The 9,885-nt window shown below is 48.0% G+C and overlaps 2 protein-coding genes across 4 annotated transcripts; one reads left to right on the plus strand and one right to left on the minus strand.

Annotated features, from left to right (window-relative positions):
* Window positions 1-740: 740 nt before the first annotated feature.
* On the minus strand, window positions 741-3,184 carry LOC118507569 (aldehyde dehydrogenase, mitochondrial). 3 transcript variants are annotated; one of them, XM_036046192.1, is made up of 5 exons: window positions 3,038-3,184; window positions 2,637-2,832; window positions 2,419-2,567; window positions 2,256-2,352; window positions 741-2,175 (listed from the first exon to the last, which is right to left on the minus strand). In XM_036046192.1, the coding sequence occupies exons 2-5, from the start codon at window positions 2,742-2,744 to the stop codon at window positions 982-984; spliced, it is 1,548 nt and encodes a 515-aa protein (XP_035902085.1). In that variant the 5' UTR covers window positions 2,745-2,832; window positions 3,038-3,184; the 3' UTR covers window positions 741-981. The 3 variants fall into 3 exon arrangements, with proteins under 3 accessions (XP_035902085.1, XP_035902087.1, XP_035902086.1); XM_036046194.1 differs by having other exon boundaries at window positions 2,637-2,829; window positions 3,038-3,154; XM_036046193.1 differs by having other exon boundaries at window positions 2,935-3,089.
* Window positions 3,185-3,580: 396 nt separating this feature from the next.
* On the plus strand, window positions 3,581-7,288 carry LOC118507568 (DNA topoisomerase 3-beta). The gene is made up of 8 exons (XM_036046191.1): window positions 3,581-3,865; window positions 3,937-4,684; window positions 4,766-4,894; window positions 4,971-5,042; window positions 5,115-5,709; window positions 5,796-6,453; window positions 6,520-6,647; window positions 6,714-7,288. The coding sequence occupies exons 1-8, from the start codon at window positions 3,775-3,777 to the stop codon at window positions 6,870-6,872; spliced, it is 2,580 nt and encodes an 859-aa protein (XP_035902084.1). The 5' UTR covers window positions 3,581-3,774; the 3' UTR covers window positions 6,873-7,288.
* Window positions 7,289-9,885: the final 2,597 nt, after the last annotated feature.

Below are 9,885 nucleotides of genomic sequence, written 5' to 3' on the forward strand. Positions count from 1 at the left end.
TATGGTATCTGAAGGAGGCTCTTGGACGACAAGTTCTTTGGGAATCAGACTCATTGGATTCGGAACTATCGGTAGATGAAGCACGTGGGATAATAATGCCTGTTCTATTACGAGGACTCTATCTTCGAAAATAAGGGTCCTTGCATCTTGATTCATTAAATTCCTTTTGATGACGGAGCCCTTTATTCTCTTGGAATACAAGAATTCTTTCATTTCCCTTTGGACAATAGATTCCTTCGGCGATAAGATTTTTTGGAAAACGAAATAGATTTGGTAGACAAGGTAGTTTAGACGCTGAATCTGGCAAGACCCTACTCTTTACAGGATCAAGTGTTTTAAAAAAGGCACCTTGAAGGACAAGGTCACTTGGTAGAAGACTCCCCTAAGATTATGGCTTTCAGTAGACGAGATCCCATGAACGATCAAATCCTCTTAAGCCGACAATATATGCTGTTAGATGAGGCTAGAATAACGAGGTCTCTTGGTACTTGTGATCCCGTGAAGATCTCTTGGAAGACAAAAAGCAAGCAAACCTCTGTAGGCGATGGAATGTTTCGACAAGTTCTGGTTCCTTTAGATGTACTGCACAACGTCAGACTAGCTAATTCTACAGATATAGTATAGAGGAGACTTGCCAGGATTAATGAAGCTTAAGCACAATTGTTTTTAGAACATTCCACCTCTCTATCCTAGAACAACCGCTCATTTTTGGTTGATTTTCAGATCATTTAAAAATCGGATACTTTCGCATGCTTTCGTTTATTTTCCTAAAAAGGACATTCACAATTACCCACACCCCGACTGTCCACTCATGGATTGTTTTTTTTTGACAAAAGTGATGTGTTTATATTCTTACGTTTAACAACAAATTCAATGTTTTTTTTTTTGTTTTCTGCCGTTTAACAGCAACTCGTGTATGGCGCGTTTGGTGCGTTTGGTTAGTGCATTTCTGTTTCTTTTTCCTTAAGCCGATATCCGAATTTAAGAATTCTTTACCGGAATACGGGTGATGACGCTCTTCACCTCCGTGTACGCCTGCAGTCCGTACTCGCCATTCTCGCGACCATGGCCCGACATTTTGTACCCACCGAACGGTGCCTGCGCCGAAAGCACGTTGTACGTGTTCACCCAAACCGTGCCGGCCCGCAGTCCCTGCACGAGATAGTTCACCTTGTCGATGTCCTTCGAAAAGATGGCCGCCGCCAACCCGTAATCGGTCTTGTTCGCACGCTCGATCACCTCGTCGAGCGATTTGAAGCGGATCAGCTGCTGTACCGGGCCGAAAATTTCTTCCTTCGCGATCGTCATGTCGTCCTGCACGTCCGCAAACACCGTCGGCTGGATGAAGTAACCGGGCAGGTCCTGCACCTTTTCTCCGCCTGCCACCAACCGTGCTCCCTGCTGTTTGCCAGTGTCGATTAGTCCCAAAATTTTGTCGAACTGATCCCGGTCAACCTGAGGGCCATGCTCGGTAGTCAAATCGAACGGATTACCGACCGTACGCTTCTTCGCCCGCTCGGCACTACGCTCAACGAACTCGTCGTAAATTTTGTCCTCAATGAAGGTACGCGACCCGGCACAACAGCACTGACCCATGTTGAAGAACAGCCCAAAGTGAGACGTTTCGACGGCGTGCTTCATGTCCGCATCGGACAGGATGATGTTGGGGCTTTTACCGCCCAGCTCGAGTGTGGTGCGCTTCAGATTGCTCAATCCAGAACCTTGCTGAATTTTCTTGCCCACCTCCGTCGAACCAGTAAATGCCACCTTGTCCACATCCGGATGATCGACCAGTGCGGCACCAGCATCACCGTACCCGGGCACAACGTTGATCACGCCGGGCGGGAATCCAGCTTCTTTGGTCAGCTGTGCCATGTACAGTGCCGTCAGGCTGGTCTGTTCGGCCGGTTTCAAGATGATGGTATTACCGGTCGCCAGCGCCGGTCCAAACTTCCAAGCCGCCATCAGTATCGGGAAGTTCCAGGGGATGATCTGTCCGCACACTCCGACCGGTTCGTGGCGCGTGTACACGAAGAACTCCCCATCCATCGGTATAACCTTGCCGTGGTTCTTATCTGCCCAGCCAGCGTAATAGCGCAAGTTGCTGATCGCCATCGGGACGTCGACGTTGTACGACATGAAGTACGGTTTGCCATTGTCCAGCGTTTCCAAGCTCTGGATTTAAAACAAGTTTCGAAAATTTCAGTTTGAGTTGACTTTCGTGACTAAGTGCCAAGAGGTGTATGTGTACAGACCGCTAGGTACACCCGATCGCGCTCCATCAAATCCGCCAGACGGTACAGCAGTTGGCCACGCTTCGAAGCATCCATACGACGCCATGGTGAGCCCAGCCTGTGCGTACAACAAATCGATATCATTACATGGCGTGCAATTAAAATCCGCACCCTTGAAACTTACTTGAAAGCATCTCTGGCCGCTACAACCGCCTGATCGATGTCGGCTTTGCTGCCCTGCTGGATCTCCGCGATCACCTGCTCGTTGGACGGGTTGATCGTAGGAAAGGTCTTGCCGGTCGAGCTTTTGTGCCACTCATTGTTGATAAAGATCTGTGGAAGGGGGAACACACACACTGTACCGTTGACCTCCGCCTCGGAATGTCACCCAAGGACACTTACCCCTGTGTAGAGAATCTCGGGGGATGATTTAGGTGCCGGCACCGAATAATTCCGAACCGAGGCGGCCAAAGCACGGAAAATGCTTGCTGATTTCACGACACGATGCATAGCGGACACGAAATTAAGACAAAATATGCGAATGCTCACACCCTGGCTGGACGTACACTGGGTTGCAAACAGTCCGTTTATCTCTCTGCTGTGTGAAGCGATAAGAACAATGGTTGTGATTGTGTTATTTACGGAATACGGCTGCTTTTAATGGCTGTGATTTTGCAGTTCGACTTTTAACGATCGTTACCACTGGCAAAGTTCAGCGAAGGCTGGGCTGCTTAACGATCGTTGTGTGGTAATTTAGATGCAAAAAAGGCACGCTATTAATCAAGGGAACCGTATATACAAACCGCGTAATAAAACAGCACGGCAAATCTGGAGATCGCGATGTTTGGCTTTACTTCCCACTCTCACTACTATTATCACAAACACAGCCGGCGATGCGAGCGGACCCGACTCCAGCGTGTGACAGTGCATTTGATGCGCCTATTAGCACAAACTGTTTAACGGTGCGTAAAGATTTCATATGAAAAGTTTCAAACCTATCGATTTGTGTGAAAATTTTATTCAATTTTGCAAACAATTTATGTGGATTGGCATGGTAAACTAAGAGAAGGTTTTGTGCCTGTTATTGTGCATGGTTACTGATTAACTAATCTAACACAACGTACATTTTGAAAACGAAAACCATAACAAGAATCGTGGCGCTTCAATCACAGAGCTCCTGTGTGCACTTTTCCTGCTGGAAATTTTAATAATTATAATTTTCCATACAACATGCTCAATTTTAAGAATCATTTTTTTATTTTTTTATTTTCTGATTTTTGTTTTTGAAAACACCCTATTGCAAAACTGTCAAGCTTCGTGACCGCGAGAGCTCCCATCTGTGCCGCTGCCAGACGAATGTCAAAATGAAAAAACGAGAAAACGCCGCTTTTGACTTGTATTTATTTGTTCGCAGCATAGTTGCAAAAAATAAATAAGCGGCTTTTCCGATATATTTTAGTTATTTATTCACTGCCCGGTATCCGAGTGTTGCGCCGATCCTTTTGCACCCGAAACTGCACGCAACTGTCGGGCGTTCATCATGAAGGTTGCGCTAATGGTGGCAGAAAAGCCATCGCTAGCAGCATCGCTAGCGAGCATCCTGAGCAACGGGAAGTGTTCGGTGCGAAAAGGTAACGTACTAGGCGGTGCCCTTAGTCTGGTACGCCGGATGGATAACCTCCGCCCATTTCTTCCACCGTAGGTTCGAACAGTGCCTGCTCGGTACACGAGTGGGTAGGTCAGTTCCGGGGCGAGACCACCCGTTTCAAAATGACTTCCGTGTGCGGTCACGTCATGGGGCTGGAGTTTGTCGGCAAGTACAACTCGTGGGATCGCGTGGATCCGGCCGACCTGTTCACGTGCCCGACGGAGAAGAAGGAAACCACACCGAACCTACGCATGCCATACTTTCTGGCGCAGGAAGCGCGCGGTTGCGACTACCTCATTCTGTGGCTCGATTGCGATAAGGAGGGCGAGAACATATGCTACGAAGTGATGGCCGCCGTGTCCGACTCGATACACAACGTGCATTCCAACCGGGTGACGTACCGTGCCAAGTTTTCCGCCATCACCGACAAGGACATCAAGTACGCGATGGACAATCTAATCCACCCGAACGAGAACGAAGCGAAATCGGTCGACGCACGGCAGGAGCTCGATTTGCGCATCGGCTGCGCGTTCACCCGGTTTCAAACCAAGTTCTTCCAGGGCAAGTATGCGGATCTGGATGCGTCGGTCATATCGTACGGTCCGTGTCAAACGCCGACGCTCGGATTTTGCGTACAGCGGCACGACGAAATACAGACGTTCAAGCCAGAAACGTTCTGGTACGTGCAGGTGTCGGTGGGCGAAAACCCAGAGGTCAAGCTCGAGTGGCACCGGGTGCGGGTGTTCGAGAAGGAAATTGCCTGCATATATTTGGGCAAGGTGAAAGACCACAAGGAGGCAACGTAAGTAATTGCGTTGTGCAACGACGCTGCACGCTGATACGGAATGCGATCACATTATCAATTTTGTTTATAATTTTGCAGTGTCGAAGCTGTAAGCGCCAAGGAACAGGTCCGCGGTCGCCCGCAAGCACTAAACACTGTTGAATTGATGCGCGCCGCCAGTGCCGGGTTGGGCATTGGTCCACATACAGCGATGCAAATAGCCGAAATGTAAGCTTTGCGTAATGGCGGGAGGAGAAGATGTTTCCATCGATATCAATTGTTTGTTTTATTTGCCGCTTCGCAGGTTATACACGCGAGGTTACATCAGCTATCCCCGAACAGAAACCACTCAGTATCCTACAAACTTTGACCTAAAGTAAGTGGCCACATACACACCTCCGCACGCAGAAGACTGTATTTTAATCGGATGTCTTTCCATCGCTTCCAGTGGAGTCGTACGACTGCTTCAACCCTCGTCCGAGTTTGGTGAAGAAGCGAAAGCGATCGCCCGCGACATGACCCATCCCCGCAAAGGTAACGACGCCGGTGACCATCCTCCCATTACCCCGATGAAGCTGGCGTCCCGTAACGAGTTGGACGGAGATAGTTGGCGCGTGTACGATTACATCTGCCGTCACTTTCTCGGTACCGTTTCGCGCGATCTCAAGTATCGTACGCACACGACCAAGTTCCGGATCGGAGGGGAACTGTTTACGGCCACCACCAGCGCACTGATCGATCCCGGCTTTACCAAGGTCATGACGTGGCAAGCGTTCGGGAAAAACGAGCTTGTACATCAGTTTGCGGTCAACGACAAGGTGAAAATCAGCGACGTACGGTTAGTGGAAAGCCAAACCGGTCCACCGGACTATCTTACCGAGTCGGAACTGATTTCGTTGATGGAAAAACATGGTATCGGTACGGACGCATCGATCCCGGTGCACATCAACAACATTTGCCAGCGTAATTATGTGGCGATTGGCAGCGGTCGTACGCTAACGCCTACCAACCTTGGCATTGTGCTGGTGCACGGATATCAAAAGGTACGGGAACCGAGCCCGGGTCGGATTCCTTCGTGTAAAGCACCGCCGTTTATTAATGTCCTCCTTTTTTTATCTGCCGCTTCTAGATCGATCCGGAGCTGGTACTTCCGACGATGCGATCGGCCGTCGAGCAGCAGCTGAATCTCATTGCGCACGGTTCCGCCGACTATCGGTTGGTGCTGAAGCATGCGGTCGAAATATTTCGCCTCAAGTTTCTGTACTTTGTGCAAAACATCAGCAACATGGACATACTGTTCGAGTCCACCTTCTCCTCGCTCAGCTCGTCCGGCAAATCGCTGTCGCGCTGTGGCAAATGTCGCCGCTACATGAAGTACATCCAATCCAAGCCAGCCCGTCTTCACTGCCCAACGTGCGACGAAACGTACACGCTCCCAGTCAAGGGTTCGATCCGGGTGTACCGCGAGCTAAAGTGTCCGCTCGACGACTTTGAGCTCGTCGCCTGGACGAACGGTGCGATGGGTAAAGCGTTCCCGCTCTGTCCGTACTGCTACAATCATCCCCCGTTCAGGGATATGGTGAAGAACTCGGGCTGTAACAACTGTCCCCATCCGACGTGTGCCCATTCCCTGTCGCTGTTGGGCGTTTCGAGCTGCATGGAGTGTGAGCGGGGCGTGCTGGTGCTGGACTGTACGATGACACCGAAAACGTGGCGTTTGGTGTGCAACGGGTTGTGCGATGTCATTGTCAATTGCTTTGCGGATGCGCTGAAAGTGACTGTCGAAGGTAGGCGCCAGTAAGGCAAAACGATCGTGACGTATTTGTGTATGATCATTTTGTTGGATTTTTCAGCCGACTCGTGTGAAGAATGTGGCGCCCAGCTGGTGACGACCGTGTACAAACAGGAAAAGACTCCGTTCAAGGACGACGTAACGGAGAAAAAGGGATGCATTTTCTGTTTCGCCGACTTTATGCCTCTGGTAAGGGAATGGGACGCCAAGAAGAACCGGTTTTTGCGTTATGCTAACGCTTGCCTTTGCTTTCAGGTTGAGAAGCACAAAGCGGTCGAAATGCGCCGCAACCATGCTGGTGGTGGCCGTGGAGGACGAGGCCGAGGTTTTCGTGGCCGGGGTGGCAAGGGTGGCCGGGGCCGGAACAAAGCGCCCAAGGATAAAATGACGCAGCTTGCCAACTATTTTGTGTAGCTCGTTTTCTTCGTACAACTCGTGCTGCATTCTCGCCCTCTCCGATTGTGGGCCGTATTCTCGAAAGCAACTGAATCAATAAAAGGAGCGACCGGCCAGCATCGAAACTACTACTGCATTTCAACAGGAAATTCTTAATGCCCCGTGTAAGGGTCGCGGTCGAGGGTCATGTCGAAAGTGTTTGATTTCAAAAATCATCTATCTTACAACAACAAAAACTAGTATTTGCACCCACAGACAGATGAGGTGTGTTTCTGTGTGTATGTGTTCTCTGTGTACGGAAGGGTTCATAACGTCGCGACAAACAAAAACACATTCTTATTCCGCAAAAAAATAAAATAAAAATCTGTACAAAATGTTAACATTACTCACATGTAAAGAGATGTTTGTACTGTCAACACACAAGTCTAAAAGGAGCAATCGTTGTTTTTTTTTCGTTACGTACCATTTTATTTTTTATCGTAAACTACATCCTGAACCTTTGCACTGGCTCGTTAGTACGAATTGTCCATTTCCTCACTATCGTGTACTTCAATTATTTAGTCAAATAAAAGTACAATTTTACAGTTCATTCTTGAAAGATAGCTTCATGATCTTTGAAGTGCTTCAAGCCATATATGCACTTAAAACGTAGACTAACTCAGGATGGCGAGGGACACTCTCTTATTAGCTTCTTATGCACTCCACAATCTTTCAACACTATTTGCTTAGCGCAGGACCTGGTGCGATCGGAAATATTTATTCCTTCACGAAACTCGCGATCTTCAACTTTGTCGCTAACGGATAACACTCGTACGGGAGTACGAACAACTCTTGATTTGCTGTTCCTCGATTTTTTTTAAACAGTTGGTCCAATTCAATTGATAAAGCTGCACTATGTAGCTGTAAAAAAATCATAATGCAAAATACTGTGAATATTTGGGTGGCTCTCAACGTCATCGCAGTCATCGCATGGAAAATCATTTTGAAAGAGTTTGGTTATATTTTTAAAAGATAAGAAATCTGTTAATACAATGGGATGCACCTCTTATTAACTACGTTTGACTCTTTGCTCCTAGAAGTTTGTCGACCGGCTGGTGTAGACAACTGCCTGTTAGTCCATGGAGCCATAATTATTGCTGCATTGGAAGAGGCATCACATGGTCATAGTCTTTTTGTCTTTACTTCGTTACGTCTTTAATACTTTCTAATACCACCGAATTCATACCTAACTTATAACAAAGCTTACAAAGCTGCACATGCACACATTAGTATTCGACAGGCATATCGTTCCCGCCCGTAGCTGACCATAGTTGATCGATCAAGCGCGTAAGCGGAATTTTCGCCGAGAACCGTAGCAGCGAGGCAGTAAAGAAGTACGTCAGCCCCGACACATCATCCACCTGACGGCGAACTAGTGCTTCCGTTTCGCGCAGATTCAAGTACAACCGTCTACCGTCGTGGATTGTGGGGTGCAGTGCCGTGCCACGCACAACGTCGTTCGAGACCAGAATGGGATTGGAAGTGTTGCACGTAACATTTGCACGCTCCGGCTCAAGAGCCTGCACTGGTGTGCAGAGCATGAATGCTTCCCTCGGCAGGACCCGTTCGATTGCTTCCAACAGCAGTGGCGTATTGACGAAGAAACTTTCGTTGACGAACAGTACGTACCGTGCGTTGATTGCACCGGTTTCACGATGCTGCAAAGCTTTAAGCCAAACGGACAGTTCGTCCCCTTCGGTTGGTTGGTGTTGAGTGCGCCGGCTTCCCGAACGTAGCACAAACCGATGCTCCACACGAGAATCCTCCCGGGCCCAGGTACGTCGTATAGTTCGTCGCAATGCATAATTATGTTTTGACGCTCGAATGATCATCGTCAGCAGTGGAATTTCGGTAGCGTTCCGCGCTTGGTCGTTGTACAATTCAGACGCCCTTCTCGGTGCACCTATTTCTTGCAACAGTTCAGTGTTCTCTCGATTGATGCCATCTTCCAGCCGGTACATTATTTGCACCGTCGCTACCAGTATGACCGATACGGACGCGATCACAATCACCACACAGAACAGAGTGAACTTCTCGAACGAATCCATCAGCACCACCGTGGACAATCAAACTGAGCTGCTAGATACGTGCGATCGGTGGGAGCGATCCGTATCTACAGACTGTCGTTCCGCGTCCGAACTGAACGTAATCCATTCTACGCGAACGCACACGTAGTACGCGTGTTTGTGCATCCGCGAGTATTGGTGACACAGCGCGATGCTTTGTGCTTATAAAGATACGCGAACAGCAACAACAAAACACACAGTATAATCATCAACGCTTATCGCACCAAACAATGCCAATCTTCACCAATTATCCACCGAACTGCCGACAGACACTTGTGATTAGCGATCGTGTGTCTAGTGAGGGAATCCAGTGGGCTCCCGCAATAGCGCGAAGGGCTTTTCCCAGGTGGGCATCTTGCGCTGCTTACACATCCATCGAGTATCTTGGTAATTGTGTGTTGCTATGACAACTATGCGCTATTAGATTAGCGCATGTAAAACACGGAAGCACAATATTCATACTGAGCAACGCGCTTTATCAATGAGTAAGTTGCAGTTTAATGAAAAAAAATTAAACGCTAAATTAGATATCTATGAAGCAGATTACATTTTCACTTATCTTGTTCAAGTTTTGTACTTTTCAGAGTTTTATTAACTCAAATTTAAAGGAGATAATGGATATCAATTTCTAGAATGCAGCTCCAGCACGGGTTAATCTAATGACAACGAACATTCGTTTGAAAAATGCATAGCTTTGCCATCACAAAGCTACGTGGAATATTGTAAAAACACGTGTGAAAATGTTCACGAAAGGGGGTGGTTGTGATATATTTTGAGGATTGAAGTGAGACTGTGTGCACTCGTATCGCTGGTCGGTTTGCAACTGTGTATTCGTTTGTCCATAATGATTTACATGTAATTCGAGTAGTTCGTGTAAGTGTATAACAGTCGAGTAGTCCTAATCTTAATCCTTAATTGTCTACTGT

This window comes from Anopheles stephensi, chromosome 2, assembly GCF_013141755.1.
Source record: "Anopheles stephensi strain Indian chromosome 2, UCI_ANSTEP_V1.0, whole genome shotgun sequence".
NCBI lineage: Eukaryota > Metazoa > Arthropoda > Insecta > Diptera > Culicidae > Anopheles > Anopheles stephensi.

Coding starts and splice junctions, on each gene's coding strand:
- LOC118507568 (XM_036046191.1), top strand. CDS start 3,775: ATGAAGGTTGCGCTAATGGTGGCAGAAAAGCCATCGCTAGCAGCATCG. Junction 4,685..4,765: donor AAAGACCACAAGGAGGCAAC/GTAAGTAATTGC, acceptor ATAATTTTGCAG/TGTCGAAGCTGTAAGCGCCA. Junction 5,710..5,795: donor TGGTGCACGGATATCAAAAG/GTACGGGAACCG, acceptor TGCCGCTTCTAG/ATCGATCCGGAGCTGGTACT.
- LOC118507569 (XM_036046192.1), bottom strand. CDS start 2,744: ATGCATCGTGTCGTGAAATCAGCAAGCATTTTCCGTGCTTTGGCCGCC. Junction 2,568..2,636: donor CCGAGATTCTCTACACAGGG/GTAAGTGTCCTT, acceptor CCCCTTCCACAG/ATCTTTATCAACAATGAGTG. Junction 2,176..2,255: donor GCGATCGGGTGTACCTAGCG/GTCTGTACACAT, acceptor TTTTAAATCCAG/AGCTTGGAAACGCTGGACAA.